Source organism: Podarcis bocagei (genome assembly GCF_964188305.1).
Source record: "Podarcis bocagei genome assembly, chromosome: 15".
In the NCBI taxonomy this organism is placed as follows: Eukaryota; Metazoa; Chordata; class Lepidosauria; order Squamata; family Lacertidae; genus Podarcis; species Podarcis bocagei.
The window spans coordinates 44,472,266-44,492,626 of NC_138141.1; the positions used below are offsets into that span (position 1 = coordinate 44,472,266).

At 43.1% G+C, this 20,361-nt stretch overlaps 1 protein-coding gene across 1 annotated transcript in view; it reads right to left on the reverse strand.

Annotated features, from left to right (window-relative positions):
• The window catches only part of CPD (carboxypeptidase D), a gene marked incomplete at its 5' end in the record, with an annotated part of 31,889 nt that overhangs the window by 4,610 nt on the left and 6,918 nt on the right, over positions 1-20,361 (reverse strand). Inside the window, 12 exons of the mRNA XM_081171978.1 lie at positions 25-160; positions 1,354-1,549; positions 1,981-2,292; positions 3,318-3,487; positions 4,110-4,252; positions 4,894-4,996; positions 5,931-6,040; positions 7,508-7,675; positions 9,039-9,230; positions 12,571-12,935; positions 13,686-13,855; positions 15,378-15,520. Of these exons, the coding sequence (XP_081028104.1) occupies positions 25-160; positions 1,354-1,549; positions 1,981-2,292; positions 3,318-3,487; positions 4,110-4,252; positions 4,894-4,996; positions 5,931-6,040; positions 7,508-7,675; positions 9,039-9,230; positions 12,571-12,935; positions 13,686-13,855; positions 15,378-15,520 (2,208 nt within the window). The remainder of the gene's footprint in view (positions 1-24; positions 161-1,353; positions 1,550-1,980; positions 2,293-3,317; positions 3,488-4,109; positions 4,253-4,893; positions 4,997-5,930; positions 6,041-7,507; positions 7,676-9,038; positions 9,231-12,570; positions 12,936-13,685; positions 13,856-15,377; positions 15,521-20,361) is intronic.

Consider the following 20,361-nt stretch of genomic DNA (forward strand, 5'->3'; position numbering starts at 1 on the left):
ACAGGAAGGGTGTGTGTGCTTTACTTGTGAAATCAGTGTCCAGATCTTTGCCATGAATGTTGGTCAGGCCAGTCTTGGAAGTGCAGTCTCTCTCCTGAGCAATCTCTCGCCCATCTGGATTCAGGGATGGCACGATGACAATTCTTGTATTGTCAATCAGCTAAAAAAACACACAGAAACAGTAAGGGAGAATCATCACGCATCAGCCGACCCTATCCATCTAAAGGGGGTGGGTGTGAAGAAGGAGGGAAGTTGGTTTTTCCTTGGATAAGTGGCAGGACTAGGGTGGGAAGGAGCAGCCAAGGCTGTTTTGCACAGAACTGCCTCTACTGGAGAAGCGGGAAGTGCAGGAGGCCCTCCACCATTATTCCACATCCCACAACTGTCAGCAGTTTGACAGTCTGGGAGAAGAACTGAAGAGAAGTTGAGGAATTTCCAAAAGTGAAATGAAAGCAGTGTTTGCCCCTCCCATAGGTACCTGTCACTGCTTGAATGGCACTGGGGCCACTTCGAATGCTCTCACGGCTATCCCTTGGTCTGAAGGCAGCCCTGTTTAGGGACGCTTTTAATGTTTGATGAATTACAGTGGTGCCTCGCAAGACGAAAAGAATCCGTTCTGTGATTCTCTTCGTCTAGCGGTTTTTTCGTCTTGCGAAGCAAGCCCATTGACGGATTAGCGGATTAGTGGCTTTTAGCGGCTTATCTGCTGATCGGATCAGCTGATAAGCGGCTTAGCGGCTTAGAAAAAGGGGGGGAGGGGAAAAAACCAGCAGGAACTCACAAGACATTGTCGTCTTGCAAAGCAACCCCATAGGAAATTCGTTTTGCGAAGCACCTCCAAAATGGAAAACTCTTTCGTCTAGCGAGTTTTCCGTCTTGCAAGGCATTCGTCTTGCGGGGCACCACTGTACTGTATTTTAATATTTTGTTGGAAGCCGCCCAGAGTGGGCGGGAGTATAAATAAATTATTATTATTATTATTATTATTATTATTATTATTATTATTATTAGTCAGATTTATTGAAGTCTCGTGGTGTTGTACTCTTAGCTCCAATATACCACGTAAAAGCCTTGTCTTTCCCACCTGAGAAGTAGAGGCTGACGAATCAGCCTTTGCACTCAGCATCACTTTGGATCTCCTGAGGCAGGGGTGGGGATCCTTGGGCCCTCTGGATGTTGCTGAACTGCAGCTCCCATCACCACTGTTCAGCAAGACCTAAAGAGCCATAGGTTCCCTCACCCAACCTGAGAGTTCTTCTCAGACATATCCTCTGTTAAGCCACATCCCCCTCTAATAGTCCACAGAGTGCCCGAAAGGGACATCCTGAAGCTGATAGACATGCAACAGCCTACCTTGGTAATGGCCAGGTTCTTTTTGTAGTTCATGCAGAGGAACTCTGCCAAGGCCAAGAGCAGCTCTGTGCCAACAGGGGCATTGCCATGGATGCCAGCCACAAAACGGATCTTTGGCTCCTCTGGCTCAGATTCTTTGGGTTTGTTGGAGATTTCCAGGGACCAGATATGACGAAACTCAACACTTTGGCCCAAGCTGACAAACAAACAAACAAATAGAAGTACAGCTGGTTAGCTTTTTAATGGAAAGAACAGCTTGAGCCTTGTGTGTGTTTGATGTGTGCAAAAACAGGATTTTTCAGGAGCCTAAGATCCCTGCATAGATTGTTGCCCCCTCTATGTTTCACAAAAGCAGAATAAAGAATAAAGAATTCAGAGAAAATTAACAAACTTTGCTCTGTTTGCAGAATACACAGTTTCGGATTTCTCAGGACAGAATGTGGGTTGTCTGGATACAGTGTTCAAATTTGTTTTTTGTTTAGCCAGAAATGTACACAGGGTCACTCCCTATTCAGAGTAAGCTTGTCAAATGCTTGTTCAGGATTACATAGAGGACTCATTATTACAGCAAAGCTGTGACTTCTCCAGAACAAACAGAATTCCCCATAGCCCAGGAGTTCCACCTACCTAGAGAGATTTGTGATCTTCCGATAGTTCAAGTTGAGGCCTCTAAGAGACTCAGAGAGTTCATTGTAGGAACGGTAGCGATGAGGCTGGACATCTGCCGATGACGACAGCAGGAGGCGCTCCAAGCCATTCTCTGCTGAGAGGTCTTTAATCAGGGTCTCAAACTCTTTGGTGACTGTGCCGTTGAGGCCAACCATATTTATATCTGGTACTGTCCCCTCCTCTACCTTGGAGTCTTTTCGAGTCAAAGTAAAGTTGACCTGCACTGCACCTTTACCTCCAACTTTCACTGTCTTAGTTTCTGAATTATACCTTTCAAAAAAACAAAAAAAGGAGGTAGGGGGAGAATTTGAAAATTGCGTACAATAAAACTGAACATTCTGACTGCTTGTGGCAATAGGATGTAGGCTGTTGTTATTTTATAATGATTACTGAGAAAAGTAATAAATATTATTAAACTTCAGCATAACAATTAAATATATGTTAGGAATCTTGAAGGAATGTCTGTGCAAGAAGAAACAGGCACATGCCATGCTGTTGATTCCAACCACAGATTCAGTGGACAGAATGCTATAGTTGCACATCATGGTTTAAAGCTGGGTTCATATCATGGACTGTATGAAAGCTATCAACAATAGTCTCTGGGTTCACCCACAACGGGAAGCTCTGGGGTTAAGTGATGAATCTGGGTTTGTTCAGTGGTTCAGGTAAGAAGAAGAACAAAGCGGCTACAAAGGAGCTCTGGGCTCCAGCATACAAAATGGGCATCTCCTGGTTTCTTAAAACAGGGTTTTTAGGGCATGGCCAGGAATTGAACATATGCTTTGCTTCTTGGCCAACAGATGGTGCTACAGGCTCTAACTCAGTGACTGTCAAACAAGCTCATAAAAGGAGTAGCAATATTAAATAGTGTTCGCTGAAAAGAGCCACTGGCCCAGCAGCTTAAGCAACAACAATAGCAGTTATTGATCCCAGAGTATTTATTTCTATTTTCATACCATACGGCCTCAGGGTGAGTTCCAACACCATGCCATATAGAGAACATTTTATCCTACAGGCTCACAGTCTATTTGGGAGAAATCACCCAATTCCATGTTAAAAGCAAATCTTTCCTTTTACAACCCAAGTCACTTTCTTCCAACACAACATGTTTTCATGGACCAACTCCTAATAGTAGCACCTTGAATTTGCCCTGGTAGCAAATCGACAACCAGCGCAGATCTCTGAGCACAGGTGTTATATGCTGATAATGCCTTACTCCTGTCAGCAATCAGGCTGCAGCATTCTGCTTTAGGCGAAAGAGGAAAAGATGTCAAATACAAAGTTGAAAGACTCACCCTCGTGCAGATGCTGTAATTTTGTATGTTCCCTGGGTCAACAGGCGCCAATAGTCTCCAGTCTTATAGGTAGAGACAGGGTGATCAATGTCCGCAACACTGATGGTTGCATTTAAGATGCCCCGTCCATCTGTGGCATCCAACACAAACCCTTTGACGCCTTGGTGGACCTGGGCAGGGAGAGGGAGAGAGAGAGGGAGGGAGAGAGAGAGAGAGAGAGAGAATGAATATGAATCCTGGGCAAAAAGAGAATGGAGTACCCACCCCCAACCTCTGGCTCTTCTCACTACTGGAAGGCATTCACACATACACACACAGATGCAACAGGAGAAAAGGTTCCCCACCCTTGGGTTTAGAAGGTGCCCTATTCTGGAAGTTCAGAATACAAGAAATTCAAGGGGAAACCTTTTTCATGCAGGCATCCTCAAAGGCTGCCCATTCCTAAGGCTTAGTGCCTACTATAAAACATATATGCACACACTAACTGGAAAATGAGTGTCTTGATTTTTTAATGGAGAAAGGCTCAACCCTGGCCACACACCCTTTACTGGAAGGGGCTTGTGCTCAGTCTTAGAAGAATCTCCTAGAAAAGCCACAGAATGTCATTCTACAATTACTCATTTATCCAAATTTGATACTTGAATGAACTGTTTAACAGGGCACTCTGTAAAGAGTTTGCCTTCTCATTGTGACAGTACACAAAGATGCTGTCATGCCGGTTCCAACAATTCATGGCACAAGAGATTGAGGCAGCAAAAAGCAAACAGTTGTGAAGACAACACACCAGCTCACCTGCTTGATGAATTGCAGCAGAGACCTGTGGTTCTGCTTCCAGTATTTTGGCAGCTCCTCTGCCTGAGGATATTTGATGCAGCCCAACTCAATGGTTACTTCAAAGCAATTGGTGTTTAAGTAATTCCAGTCCTGCATGCCACCTGAAGAACAATGATTTATCAGAAGAGCCCTATCAAATGCCTCTGCTTAGCAAGGACCTTTGTAGCATGATACACACAAATAAATCTGTCACGTAATGAATTGAGAGCTAGAATTCTAACTCCAGAATGATGCCCTGAGCCTGTGAAACAAATAAGGAATGTTGCTTTTGAGCAGGTATGCGTTAGTACAAAGGACAGCCCAGGCTTTACATGAGGCCTGCACAAAGGCAAGCAGGATTGTTCTTTAATGAAGAGTGTGCTTTTGACTCTTCATATAAAAGATGCAAAAGTAAAGCAAAATCACAAGGGAGATGGGAAAAACTGTCTTACACCTGGGCAAGAATACAAGTTATTCTTTCTGCAGCACTTGTGCCCAGGTGTAAGGCAGATTTGGCAAGTTAGCTTGTTTTAAACTTTTTTGGGGGGTGGGGAGATTTGAAGAGGATGCAGCCCATTGTACAATTTCCTTACACTAAAAGAATTTAAATATAATTCTTGTTGTATTTCAATCTTGTTTGTCAGAAAGAAGGTTTTCTTCACCTCTAGAATGCAAAACCACCTAGAATGGATTGGGATGCCACAAGCTATGGCAGACAGGATTGGTTTGGCAGACTCCTGAATGAACGGTGCCTTGGTTTTACCTGGAACATTATACCACTGAGCTCCATTGGTGATGCCATGAGGGAAGTACTCGCCAGGATACATGTCCGCACAGGGGTGACCCTCAAACATCCGTGCATTCTCCTGGAAGAACAAAGGATGACCGCCTGTGAAAATTGGATTTCCTGACGGTGCCAGAGTAAATGGGCTGTTTCCAGCCAACTCCTACTAGAGTAGACCTAACTGGCTACAACCAAGTGCTTTTATTTCCCAGTTATTGTGCTGCATTTGAAGACATGGACAGTTCAAACATAATGGCACCAATTAATATGCACCCGATTATGAGTGTCACTGTACGTAAACATAAGCCCTTGAATTCAGGCCTCCCAAAATCCAAGTCCAAACTATTTATTTATACAATTTTTCAACTTCTGTTCACAAACTTGTGTACTTGAGTAGATTAAGCAATTAATGTAATAACTTTAGTTTTTGTTCAAGAAGCCAAGGCAACATACAATGTTTAAACAATCTCACCACTTTTTCTACAAACACCTTGCAAGGTAGGTTAAGCTGAATGTGCCCCCAGTAAGTATCATAGCTGTGTGCACATTTAAATCAAAGACACCCCAGTCTTAATTGGACACAAACCACTGCAGACCAGTGGTTCTAAATCCTCAATCCACAAGACACTTGCTGCTGCAAGAGTGTGTGTGTACGAAAGAGAGAAAGAAAAAGACAGAGAGAAGGAGAACAGAAATCTGGCAAGAGCTATGGCCAAAGCCATCAGGGAAAGTATTTACTTCCCCCAAATGGACAAGCCGATGATATGAGATGTAGCTCAGTCCACAGACGGTGCCATTATCCACCATCTAAAACAGACATCTTATTTTGCTCACGTCACAGAATTACTCTATGTCTTTCACGGAGCTAACCTTCCTGCCATGATCTTGTACATACAACCTAAAACATCTCTGTTTACAGAAGGAAGGAAGTGTGAAACAGCTTTCCATGTTAAGAACTGAAAGCTCTGAGAATCTGATTTCAGGATCTCAAAAGGACACACTGGGAGAAATTTTACCTTGGCATAGGAAAGTGCAATTTGCTGAAAGACGGCATCATCAGGGGATCTACTATATGTCGCAACTCCTTGTTGGTCATCATCATAGGGGTAGTTAACCACTAAAGAGCCTGAAAGAAAATAAAGGAAATATGGAAAATATGGACCTAACAGGGTTTTTTTTTACAAGGTGGCTGCTTTGCCAACGTGCTAAGGAACAAATATTACATTTTTTATATGTAACAGTGTATTTTTGTAATATTTGGTTTAAGTTGTCTGTTGTTGCTTCAGTTTTTTGTACACCACTTAGATTTTTAGTATATTAAGTGATATAGAAATTAAATAACCAATCAATCCATCCATCAGCAAGCAAGCCTGCTATGTCCCTACAGGACAAAGCTCAGTAAACACAGGCAACAATGAAGATTGTGTAGCAACACTGAGGCCACTTACTGGAATTCACTTGGTCTAAGAGACAGCAAGTCACATTCACTTGTCACTTAGTATGGCAAAAGACAAGGAAATGAAACAGCTACTGAGAAGCTTTGACACTGAATGCAGATGGCACTTTACTACAGGTTGTGACTTAAAAGTTGAGCAAGGACAGACTTCCCGGCTAAATGCCATCAGACAAAAAGGAACTTTTTTTTAAAAAAAAAGATATCAATCTTGGCTCACAGCAATAGCAGCCAAGTAGCCTAGGGAACTACTAGCAATACAGTAAAATTGGGTGGGGGAAGGCTAACAAGGATGGGCTGAGCCTTCTAGAGTGTCTCTATTTACAGACACCCAAAAGGTCTTGGGATAAAGGGTGTAAGTTAAAAAAAAACCAAGCTATTGTCATTTATTTATGAATTGCTTTCTCAGAAGCATCTCAAAGCAATTTCACAATACAATAAATACATATATAAAATAATGGCATGTATAAAAAACCCATTTCAAATCCAGTACAGTTACCAACTGGGTTAAAAATCTCTTTTCAAAAAGCTGCAGAGAGCATGTTTTATAATGAGTCCCATCACTATACAACAGAGGTGGTGAGCTTCTGGCCCACAAGCCTCATTAGGTCCACCATTTTGGTCATGTCATGCCCACCTGCTCTACACCCAACATCACAGGTGACATCAGGTGTGGGTGGGGCAAGTTAAAAACCTGGCTCAGCCAGTTTGCAGGCACTACTAGCAGTGTCTGCAACCCCCAATGCAAAATAGCGTTTTGAAAGGGCTTCCCGATAAGGGCTTGTGGAGAGCTTTTGCAAAATACTCTTGCAAGACCCACATGGTGCAGAAGAGTCATTGTGACATCAGGTGACTGACAGGTGGGTGGCCACATAGGAGATGGGGGAGATAACTATCTGGCCCACTGGCAAGATCCAGTTCCAGACCCTGAAGCACAGTTTCCTCAAGGTCCTTCCAGCCACTTGCTAAATTTTCTTGCAATGACCCCAGAGGTCAGAGAAAAAAATTTAGAAGGAATGGAGCTTCCACAGGCACAGTGAGATCCAGTTTACCTCCACAGCTGCTTACTTAAGCTTTGCCTGCAGGGTACTCAGCAGCATAACCCTACCTTAAACCTATGAGAGACCAGGATTCTCTTACCTCCATGCAAGTTTGCAGAAAGCACAAATGGGTAGGTCTTCAGCCAGCTCATGACAGCTAATGTCTCTGGCTGTGGAGGGTCAGTGATCTGGAAGAACTGATCAGGGAAGTTCCGATTCAGGTCATAGTTGTTGCTGTTGTTTCTGCCAACGATCCCCAATCGGTCTCCTAAGGAAAGAAAACAAAGCCTGTTGAGCTTCTCAAAAGAGGCATCTCGTTGGCCTACATGAGATCAGGGTGCTGGGTTAGAAGAACCTTGCAGGGTTCTTCTGGGATTCTATTCTTTGTGTCCCTGGTCCCTCTGCTCTTCATAAACCCAAGATTGCATCCTCCAAGTCCCTGACTCCACCTGTTCTTACTTGCTGCCTCCTATCACTGTACTACCTGATACCGCCCTCCAGCCTCTACCGATATATTTAAATGCCTGATAATAAAAAAACCACCTCTCCACCAAGAACAGCCTTTTCCTTCTTCTCTTCTTTCCTTGCACATTGCATGTTGGAAAGCAGAAAAAGCATTATAGCTTTGTTTTATGTGAAGTGCCTGGTCTTTCTAGGCGCTCCAGAAATAATAATTCTCTTGGACCATGTTAAAATGCCAGAAGATCTGATGAAATATCCCTGGATCAGATCCCTGCCAAATAACTGTCCTCTTGCTAAAATGGAGATGAATGGAATAAGTTGTCCTTAAAAGACTGATTGGGGAGATAAGATACCATGAACAAAACAAATGCAGGCATTCTGGCATGGCAAAATAAAAACACAAGGAAGTGGGACCCTCTACATAGCTTGTGGTAAAAGTTGGGTAATGAAAACAAATGAAAACTGTTGCCTCTCAGGAGGAATACCTTTGCCTTCCCTTAAAGCAAAGGTCAGCAACCTTTTTTTGGAGGGGGCCGGTTCAACATTCCCCAGACCTTGTGGCAGGCCAGATGGCATGCACAGGGGGCAGAGAAGGCTTCTCTCTCTCCCCCAGCCCCTCCACTCCCCCTGCCTACCTATGCTGCTGCCATTAGCGCAGTGCCTCTCCCAACCATGGCTCCTGTGCCTGCCCTTTGCGAGGGCTGCTTTTGGGCCACTCGTCCTGCTGCGGCACTGCCGCCGCCAGCCTCTGCCGCTCGCAAGGGCAGGCACAGGAGCTGCAGTTGGGAGAGGCGCTGTGCTGCACTTTGCCAATTGCGGCTCCTGTGCCTACCCTTGCGAGCGGCAGAGGCTGGTGGTGGGACAAGCGGCCCAACAGGGCTGGCTGGTTCCGGAGAGGTGCTGCCCAAAATGGCGCTCAGCCAGCTCCCTTCCTCCGGGGAGAAGCCAGAAGGAGGGAGGGAGGAGGTGCTGCGGTGGGGGGGGGGGATGGCGCTGCCGGGGAAAAAACAATTTAAAAAATTTAACAAACAGAATCGCCAATCCACGGAACGTCCGCTGGCCGGATCCTGAGGGAAATTGGGCCGGATCTGGCCCACGGGCCGTAGTTTGCCGACCCCTGCCTTAAAGCCACCAGCGGTGGAAAGCGCAAAATGAAAACACACAGCTACCTTCATGGGCTTTCTCATAGCCGTCAGGATTCATGGATGGCATGATGTGGATCCGAGTGTTTTGGACCAAGTCAGTTACTTCAGGATCTGTGCCATAGTTCTTGCAGAGGTACTCAATGAGATTAAGGAGAAGCTCTCTTCCTACTACCTCATTGCCATGCATATTTGCAATATACTTGAACTCTGGTTCAGCTGGATGAAAGCGAGGGTGAGGGAGGGCAGAGAGAAACATGTTAGACCAAGTAACCTCCTCTTAGTTGTTTGTCTACCTGGATAATGCACTGCATCTGGTGAACTCTATCCTAATGAAAATAGCAAAAACAAAAAACAAAAACAAAAAACACACCCACAAATGCTTAACATACTTGCAAAATAATTTGAGACAGTCAGGCTAGCATAAGAAACCACATCTTGAAAGTTGCTATGCCCAGCTTTGAGCAAAACAGGCTTTATTCATCCCCAACTGTCAGGCTAGCCTTACAATAGGCTGAATAAGGGTGACCACTTGGAATAGTGGCTCAGGCCACCTCCCGTGTAGAGTCTTGAGAAGCCCCATGTGTTTTGCTGAGGTCTCTTCCCTGGTGGGCCCATGCTTCAGACAGGAAGTGACCAGCAGACAGCACAGAACACCACAAGACAGGGCATCCTCATGCCAATAGCAGCCAGTGTAATGGTAAGGACCAGGGGCTGCACAATCCAAAATAAGCTTTGGGACACTGTAAGTCAAACACCTACACCTCCAGGGGAGCCCCTTCTGTGAGACGGCACAGAATGGCACCTAGTCCTACATTTGCTTGGGGTGCAAGAGACTGTCAAAAGTATTTGGGGTGGCCCCACATTTCTTGGGGTTTGCGCATCTCAAGTTCCTTATTGTTGGCAAGGAGGGGCTATGCTTGGCCGTGTCTTCTGCCCAAAGAATCGGGCTGGACACAATTCTGTGCCAGAAGATTATGGCAGTGGATGCTAATGTCAATAGGTGCTAGTACTGATCTAGCAATGAATATTTATAGGATGAACTACAGCTTGCCCCATATTTGCCTATTGGCAATGCTGACTGGGGCTGCTGGGAGTTTGGAGTCCAACACCATCTGGAAGACCACAAGTTAGTCACCCCTTCACAACTGTTAGAGGGTTGTGTTTTCCTTTTGTAGTTTTCATTATTATTGTGCTGGTAAGATGTACGCATTGCCCTATTAAATGTTAAAAAAAAGCTAACTTACAAAAAAAAGGAGACACACTTCGACCCCACAGGAGCAAAGATATGACCGTGTCAGTCAACTGTTGACTTTCCAGCCATTTCCAACAACTGGGGAAGAAATGACCCATTATGTCTTTAGCTGGGCATTGTGTTTTTTGCAAGTCTCAAGTAATTTTAAAGGTCAGTCTTACATTTACTGGACTATTCAAGTATTGCAGATTCAAGGAATGTGAACACACACACACAGGGGAAAATGTGCAAGCAGCAAAAAAAGGAAGTAATAATATAGCCTCAACCAGCCACTTCCTTGGCAGTAAAGGAATTCCTTTGGCTGGCACTACAGTAAATTAGTTGAAGCCACGATACAGAACCAAAAAAAATGGATGCAAGCATCCTTACTTCCTATGTGTCATAATTTGCTTTTCTTTGAATGATCACAGTAACAATAACAGTGCAAAGTCTCAAGGAGAATCATTGTAAAATTCAAACACACCATCCAGACACATTTTACATCTTTCCTGGGGAAGTAAAAGTGTAAATAGCAGCAACTGAATAATCAGTGAGAACATTGTCACAATGATGGAGAGGGGAGACAGACAACTGTCAAAAACCATGAAAATATCAAATGGCCAAAACGTAAGGGGGTATATCCAATGTTAGTCATGCTCAGAGTAGCTCCATTATAAAGAATGGTCATTACTTAAGTCAATTAATTTAAATGGGTTTGCTCCAAGTACGCCAAACATTGGATTTTATCAAAAGTTATCTTTTAAAAACATACATACCTACATACATCATATTTATAAACTATTTATTTCTTGAACCGTCTTGTATATTCTTACCCAAACATATACACTTAAAATGATAAGTAATTCTGGACTATCATTTCTGAAATAACAAGGAGAATCAAACCCAGTGCAGCCATCATTTAAGCAAAAATAATGGGCTAGTTATATTCAACAGAAGTTATAATAGAACTTGCGTTTAGGAAACAGAACTCAAGAATCCCAAAGGAGTCCCAATAAAATCTAAAGCTGTAGAACAAAAAAAAAATCAATCTATAAATCAAGCTCAGTCTCTAAAATACAATCCCCCTCCCCTGTCATTATTTAACTGAAGAAGTCTCTGTTACAAATTCTTATTACAAAAAAGAGCTTCCTGACAAGTTTTGACTTGCATAGCATGTTCCAGAGAATTAGGACTTGACAATAAAGATTTTGATAGCCCATCTCCAAAATCTTAAAAAGGCAGAAAGAGAACCAGTAGCTGGCAGTTGACTAGTTAATGAGGCTAATTTCCCCACTTGCAATTAACCATTTCAGTACTGCACTGTATTAAGAGAGAGACAGAGAAAGATCTCCTGAGGTTTTAAGATAAAAAGGAAATGGGAAGAACAAAAGATATCTGAAGTACCGGTATTCTGCAAAACCAGCAACAACAGCTTCCTGTATCTGATACTAAGAGGCTCCTTTTTTGCAAGGAGACTGTTTATTTGCAAGCAGAAAGTCCCCAGTTCAATCCACAACTGCACCTGCAGGTCAGGCTGGAAAAGAATCCTTGCCTGAAATCCTGGAGAGCCACAGTCAGAACACAGACAACACAGAATTAGATAGACCAATGGCTTGACTCAGAATAAGGCAGGTAATCATATTCTGCTGAGCTCACTGGAAGAAAGAACTACCGTACATATTTAGAGATGCTACCTGCAGAATGCTACCTGGATAGGAGGAGCCACAGTAACAAGGCGGCTTCAGCCAGCTGTACACAAACCCAGCTCAGTTAAATGCTTTCTCTTATACCTTCAGAGATTGGAGTGTCAGTGCTGCCTCTGCGGTGCTCTAGTGCCTGCACCCTTGGAGGAATATCAAAGACAATGGTATCTTTTTTGCTCCAAAGTTTCTATTGAAGCACACCAATTTTTTTTTAGGACCCCTGGATGGTTAAGTCCAGTCAAAGGTGACTATGGGGTTGCGGCGCTCATCTCACTTTCAGGCCAAGGGAGCCTGCGTTTGTCCACAGACAGTTTTCTGGGTCATGTGGCCAGCATGACTAAACCGCTACTGGCACATGGACGACTATGATGAGTGCCAGAGCACAAAAAACGCCGTTTACCTTCCCGCCGCAGCGGTACCTATTTATCTACTTGCACAGGCATGCTTTCAAACTGCTAGGTTGGCAGGAGCTGGGACAGAGCAACAGGAGCTCACTCTGTCATGGGGATTCAAACCGCTGATCTTCTGATCAGCAAGTCCAAGAGGCTCAGTCATTTAGACCACAGCACCACAGCCCTGGGAAGCACATTCACAGAAGCAAGAGAGCCATAGGCTAAATTACCTGCTTCGTGGATGCCTGGGTTGTCAGATATTTCCATGACATACAATTCCAGCTGCTTCACCGACTTGCCAACTGAGTAGAGGCGAGCAATATTTGGGTACTCGGTGGCATATTTCCTCAGGAAGATCTCCATGTCAGGGAAATGATGATGGCGGAATTCCTCTGGTTGGATCGCTTGGTGGAAGGAAGTTGTCCTATTTGCATCAGTGGTGTTGGTGGCGTTAGTAACAGACTCTGTGGTGGCTAGTGGCACATCCTGGGTTGGGTCAGAGGCCGGCACTGCTATTGAAGGTTGCAAAGAGAAGTCCACAACAGTTGCATTCCCTTCCTTGACTTCTACGTTCACTTTGGTGACTGGCAGGTAGCTGCAAAAGAAATGGATACAAGAACTTTCAATCTGCTTGGCCTCACCTAGGAAGGGCTAACTAAAACTCTGATTATGATCAGACAGCATGAAGATTAGAAACTTCCTGAAAACAATCCTGAGGACCCCCTCCCAGGAAAAACCTTTCAGTTCAGAAATCAAGGCCATCAGCACCAGGAGGAAGATGTATTACAACATTCAGGCTGTATCTACATACAACTGCTATGAAGAGAGTCCCACGGGATACAGTGGAACTAACTCTTGGGTAAATATGAACAGAATTGTTGTCATTCAATACTTGGTAAAACGTGGTTTTTAATATAAAGTCCCCTTCATCTTCATGATTATTCCCATTTCACAAATGGAAAACTGAAGCTGAAAGATCACAAGGCCACCTACTTAATTTCTGTATCCAATCCCAGGGTCCCCATGTCAAAACCCAATTCTGTTTGCTGAGCCAAAACGGTTTGTCTCCATACAGGTCTCTCCACCTTATCTACAAAGCACAGTTAAGGGTAGGAAGGGTACTTAATTCTCATGGGAACTCAAGGAGCCCTTCCTTGCCCTTGGACCTGGCCTGCCTCTTGCTTCTGTTTGCATAAAGCAATATGAGCAAACGGTTCAGGGTGATACGAGACAAGGCAGCAAGAATGGCTTCTACTGTTTCAGGGAAGGAGCTTCCAACTAGGAGCGGCCTTGCCAAGTGCAAGAGACAGCAGCACAGTGTCTTTGCCAGCATCAGAGACTTTACCCCATGACAGCAGCTGTGATGTTGTAGGTCCCAGGCACCAGCAGTCTGTGATAGTCACCAAACCAGTCAGTTGTGATGTTGTGATCAATCCCAGCCACAGCAATAGTTGCATTTTCCAAGCCAGCCCCAGTCACCAAATCCCTCACAAACCCTTTGATTCCAATGTGAACCTGCACAGATTAAACATGAAATAGATCAAAAGACAGGCACATCATTGAAGAGCAATATGATTCTTTGACTCATCACCATGGTTGTTGCTGGTTTTTTTACTCTATAAAACTTCTGATTTCATGCTTAGAGTTCACTATGAAAGGTACATAGCGCTATTAAATTCATAGGCAAACAATGACACACATAATACAGCCTTTTCCACCAAGATATAAAAACTGCACCTCCAATGCACAAACAGAATTAGAGACTGGCATATTTGTGTGTTACTTGAAAGTGCATTTATGCTTTTCTGAATCACTTTTTATTATCTGAGTTACAGAATATTAAGTAGACAAGACAAAAAAGAGTATCGGCTATCAGCATTTAGATCTGTCTGAAATGTGAGATGCTGCTGCAGATTAGTGTAACTATGCTTGCATTTCCCATTCCTTTATCTGTAGGGAAAAAAGAGGCTGCATTTGTCCCCCATACACTTCCACTATAATAGAACAGAGAGTGTCATTCAATCCTGTGACATAATTCTGTAAAACAGCAGCAAAAGACAACTTGTGCTCTTTTTATCAGGCTTGCAAAAGGCAACTGCAGATGGAGACACCCAGTCGCCACTTTAGGGGAAAGGTTTGTTACTTTTTTTAGTTGCAATTGCTTTTGCTTAGAGGCCTGTCTCAAAATGGATGCTGTTTGACTAGAATGCTCTCTCTGTCTTGAAAACACCACACCACACACAGAAGAAGCCTTTCAAACCACATCTACAGCAACAACCATCAACAGGAAGGTTTATACTGAACCAATGCCACAATTCTGAGGGCAAAAAGAGGGCAGGCAACATTAGCTTAATGGACACACCTCTTGTTTAGGGTGAAAGAAAATGATTAGAAACAAAATAAAACATGCATCAGAGATATTTCCTGACTGTTGCTTGGTCATAAATATGGGTTGTATTCAATGTTGGTCCTGTTTGGAGCAGACCCGTTGAAATTAATGGCTATGACTAGCTTAAGTTTAATAACTTCAGTGGGTCTCCTCTGAGTAGAAATTAATTGGAGGCAACTCCTAGTATCTGCTTGTTTCATTTGTTATTATCGTTATTGATTTTTTAAATCACTTTCCACAGAAGTGTCTCAAGGGTGAAGTTTAATAAAAATAGCCAAAACAAAAACAAAAAAACCCCAGCAGATATATTTAAATGAAACAAACCAATAAAATAAAATAAGATAAATAAAGAATATTATACCCATGGCAGAGACCTACTAATCCAACTGAGAAAAAACCCAATCAGGACAAACATGTATTCAGTTGTTTCCGGAAAATGTAGGTATCAGTCATATCACATTTTGTGAGCTTTCTACTTTGTCTGATTGGCCTAGGGTGCAACTGAGGCACGCTCAACGCTTACAGGAAATGAAACCCCAATGCCTGTGAATGAGGTCATCACCTTTCAACACAAGTACATGTCCATGAGACAGATGGAAGCATTTCACATTTCAAACAGCCTGCCAAAGGGCCAAAACAATGTCTTACTTTTTCAATGAAGGTGAGAAGAGATTCCCGGTTATTCTCCCATTCCTTCTCAAGCTGCGAAGCTGGTGGGTATTTACAGCAGGAAAGCTCAAAGGTGACTTCAAAGCAATTGGCCCACAAGTAGTTATAATCCTGCATGCCACCTAAGGAATTTAAAGGGAAGTATTAAAGTACTATCACTCAAGAGACTTCTGCCATCAGCAGTATTTCTTTACATTATTTTAAACTAGCAGCCTTTTACTTTCCAATGCTTATGTATTCTAAGGGGGGGGGGGGAACCAGTGTAGTTTTGAAATCAGTCTGCCACTTTGATTCAAAATAGCATCCAATTGTATCCAAACACAGCTGAAAACCAATTCATTGAACTCAGGAACCATCATGCAAAAGATGGTTGCAATATCTTAAGAGGTGTCCAAATAGTGTATTATCAGTTATCTTACTAAACTAGAAAAACTCAGTGTCTTTTACTGAAGTGGGGGAGAAAATTAAGCCAAAAGCAAAACCCAGGTGCTGTGGCTTTGGCTCTGGAATGGAACATAGAAGGTAACACATTTAATAGGTAAATACCCCAACCCTTTACAGGCAAACAGAACTGAGGATTCAGCAGCTTCTCTTATTTGCCATCTCTAGCCACATTGTCAGAAAAAGCTCAGAATGTGATTAAAGCAGAAGCCATGCTTCCCTCACCTCTTGCAAGTACCTGGCCAGCATCACCACCACAGTCTATCCCTTCAACCAACCCTCCATGAGAGGTCCAGAGGCTGGCAATACGAGAACAGGCCTTTTCTAGGGTGGTTCCCCATTTGTGGAATGCTCTCCCCCGGTAGACTTGCCTGGTGCCTTCATTATACATCTTTAGGCACCAGACAAAATTGCTTCCTCTATAATCAGGCCTTTGGCTGATTAAACAATCTATGGCCTTTTAAATGTGTTCGTTGTAGGTGGGCTGCTATTGGTTTGGTTATGTATTCTGTGTTCTCATTTTGTATTATTATGCTGTAAATTGCCCTGTGATCTTTGGATGAAGGGCACTATACAAATGTAATTAATACATAAATAAAATAAAGGCATTTTACTTCTTTTCAGAGCAATTTTATCAGACAGGATCTTCTGTGTTCTTAACCTCCGGCAGTTCAGCACTTGGTGATAAACAGGATTAGAAGTCCCAAGGGACACTGGCCAGATCAGCATATCATTCTTTAAATGCCTATGTAAACTTATATGGGTTTCAGTACCACAGTGACAAAGGCTTTCTGTTATTTGTTACACAGTATAATGCTCTTCAAGATACTCATGTTATACAAGCAAGGCATCTCTTTGGAAGGCAGCGCTCTATGGAAAGCAAGCTACAAGCTTTATTCCCTTGGAGGAGAAAAAATATTCTATTAAACATCCCATACCTTTATTTCAAGGATCTCCAGGCAGTGTACATAGTTTGCCCTCATCCCATTTTTACCCTTACAATAACCTTGTGATATAGGCTAGGCTAAGAGAGAAGGTCCTACAGTAAGCTTTGTGGTAAAGTAGGGATTTGAAAAATTATTATTATTATTATTATTATTATTATTATTATTATTATTATTATTTCTATGCCGCCCATCTTACTGGGTTGCTCCAGTCATTCTGGGCAGCTTCCAACAAATTATGAAACCACAGTAAAACATCAAATACCATAAACTTCCCTATACAGGGCAGCCTTCAGATGTCTTCTAAAAGTCAGATAGCTGTTTATTTCAATGACATTGACAGGAGGCCGTTTCACAGGGTGGGCGCCAACTACTGAGAAGGCCCTCTGCCTGGTTCCCTGTAACCTAACGTCTCACAATCAGGGAACTGCCAGAAGGCCCTCAGAGCTGGATCTCAGTGTCTGACCTGAATGATGGGGGGGGGGGTGGAGAAGCTCCTTCAGGTATACAGGGCCGAACCCAGGGTTTCCCTGTCCTACACTGACTCACCAACCATAACACTGAGCTGGCTGGTTCTTCACATTACCAGAAACTGCAGCACAAGGTTGATTGCAACAGATCAAGACCAAAGGCAACTCTTCAGTAGACAAAATTGTTGCTTTTTTGTGGGTTGGGAGGGGAGGTAGACACAAAAGAATGTTAACAAGGTTAGTGAAATATGACCGAAGGAAAAAAGCCTTCCCATCCAAGCTCATGTAACTCTGCACCTTTGAAAGTGCCAAGTAACAGAAAGATTCTGCTCAGAAGAGTTACATTTGGGTTAGTGTGCAATTCATTTAGTAAGTGACAAATCTGAGAAAATGTGGTGCGTATGGTGCGTAAGAGATGAACTTAACTGGACAGTTAATGGCCATTTCCCTAGATAGCCTTTAGCTCCTCCTGCCAGCTCTATTTCAGCAGTTGCACACTTAAAATGAGTGGGTTATACAGTACCAAGTTTTTAAGGCAGAAAAAATATCTGAAGGGAATTAAGAAGGAAGTGGCCTTAGTGTGAACCTGTTCCCCTTCCGAAAATCTACACTAATTGTTGCTTATCTTCAGACTACGAATTCCCATTACATCACATTCATAGTGGTGACCTCTTACCAAAAGGCACTGCTTAGTTTCCTGTTTTCCACACAGTGAAAGTGTTCTAAGACCACTGAAATCACACTAACAATATGATTCTATGCATGTTTTAGGACATGAATAAAAACTTTTAAACTAGTGGTTAGATACTGCAAGGGAATATGTTTCTATGGCATTTCCACAGGCCACTAACCACCTGACATTAGCAACCAAGTGAACCTGATTCACCAAATCTTTAAAAGCCAGGCAGAATACATGGTCCTTGAGATAGCCACTAAAAAAATACATAATAATCTTCAGTTCAAGCAGGCAATACACAGATGAATGTGCAAGTGAAATGATAGCACCAGGCAAACCAACCAAACTAAAGCAGTCACATCTGAACTAAAGAACCTACATCAGGGATAGGAGATGAGAGCAAACCTTATCGCTCATCAGCCAGAAAACATGGAAGGTCATGGCCAGCCTGCAAACAACAAAACTGACAACATTTTCCTGGTGGTTAGAAAGTTATGCAGCTTATGCTTGGCAAAAAGGAAGCCCTCACAAACTTGGGAATCAAACTGGCTTCCTGCAGGAGCTCACACAGGGGATGCTACTGTTGGCGAACCTATATTCTACCTAACAGAGGGTTCTATCCACCATTAATAATAATAATAATTTATTTATACCTCGCCCATTTGGCTGGGTTTCCCCAGCCACTCTGGGCGGCTTCCAACAAAAGATTAAAAGTACATTAAAACATAAGTGATTAAAAACTTTCCTAAACAGGGCTGCCTTCAGATGTCTTCTGATGATCGTCTTCCAAAGCAACTACTCTATTCCAAACTTAAAAATGGAAAGCGTAATGCTGGTGGTTAACAAAAGAGGCTTAAAGACTGTCTCAAGGCAAATATAAAAAAATGTAGTATAAACACTGACAACTGGGAAACACTGGCCTGAGAGCGCTCTAGTTGGAGAACAGCCTTTACCAAAGGTGTCATGGGCTTTGAAGACATTCAAACTCAGGACGCAAGGGAGAAACGTGCTAAGAGGAAGGCACGCTTGGCAAATCCACACCGTGATCAGCTCCCACCTGGAAACCAATGTCCCCACTGTGGAAGGACGTGTGGAATTGGCCTCCACAGTCACTTATGGACTCATTATTAAAACCGTGTTTATGGAAGACAATCTTACTCGGCTACAAGTAATCGCCAAAGAAGAGAAGAAGAAGAAGAAGAAGAAGAAGAAGAAGAAGAAGAAGAAGAAGAAGAAGAAGAAGAAGAGTTGTATAGTTCTTTATCCTTTTGACACCAGATGGGAAGGCGTTCCACAGGGCGGGAGCCACTACCGAGAAGGCCCTCTGCCTGGTTCCCTGTAACTTTGTTTCTCGCAGTGAGGGAACTGCCAGAAGGCCCTTGGCGCTGGACCTCAGTGTCCAGGTTGAATGGTGGGGGTGGTCATACATTAGTCGTACATAGAGCAGACTCATTTAAATTAAGGAGCATGACTAGCTTATCACCCATTAATTTCAATGAGTTTCTGAGTAAAATTTATTTGGATGCAACCCTGAACTTTTGAGCAGAACTTGCCACTGTGAAGAGTGAATTAACTTAGTCCCTTCAGGATATCCTGGTTCAAAATTAAATGACACAAACAGTCACTCATTCTGTCGGCTTGTGAAATGCTGTTGATTTAGTAAACCCAGAGCTTCCACCACAATTTGGGTGTGTCTGTAGTGGAAAGGAAGCAGGAAAAGAGTTGGCAACTACTGGTAAAGAGCATGAAGGAGAACCTTTATTTGAACAGTTAGTTAGGCATGTGGCCAGCCAAAATAAGATGTGTTCACATGACTGGTCCCGTATGTCTAAAAAGTTTAATGCTACTAGGACAAAAGAGAGATGTTTATCCATCAACACATCTGATACTTATGTTGATTATAAAAACAAAGTTAGTTAAATGCTGGGCAGGGTTGCTATGGACATGAATAATTCACAATACACATAATTTTCATTTTTAATGTTAACCGCAATTGTAATTCTAAAATTAAGGTAGTTTGGCATAAAATCTGATGATGTTTGAAGTATCTTTGTTGTTGTTGAGCAAATATTGTAGTGATTAGTTGACCAAATAATTTTGACAAGCCAAAAAAAATGTCAGGGGAAGGACAAGTATAACGAGCTCAGGCTTGACTTTAAAAGTCAACTTCTATCAGGCTACAGCAAGTGAGAGAAGGGAGGGAGGGCCACCTCTTAGGCCAGGGGTAGGCAACCTAAGGCCCAGGGGCCAGATGCGGCCCAATCGCCTTCTCAATCTGGCTCGCGGGCGGTCCAGGAATCTGTGTATTTTCACATGAGTAGAATGTGTCCTTTTATTTAAATTGCATGTCTGGGTAATTTGTGGGGCATAGGAATTCATTCATTTCCCCACCCCCAAAAAAGTCCGGCCCACCACATAGTCTGAGGGACAGT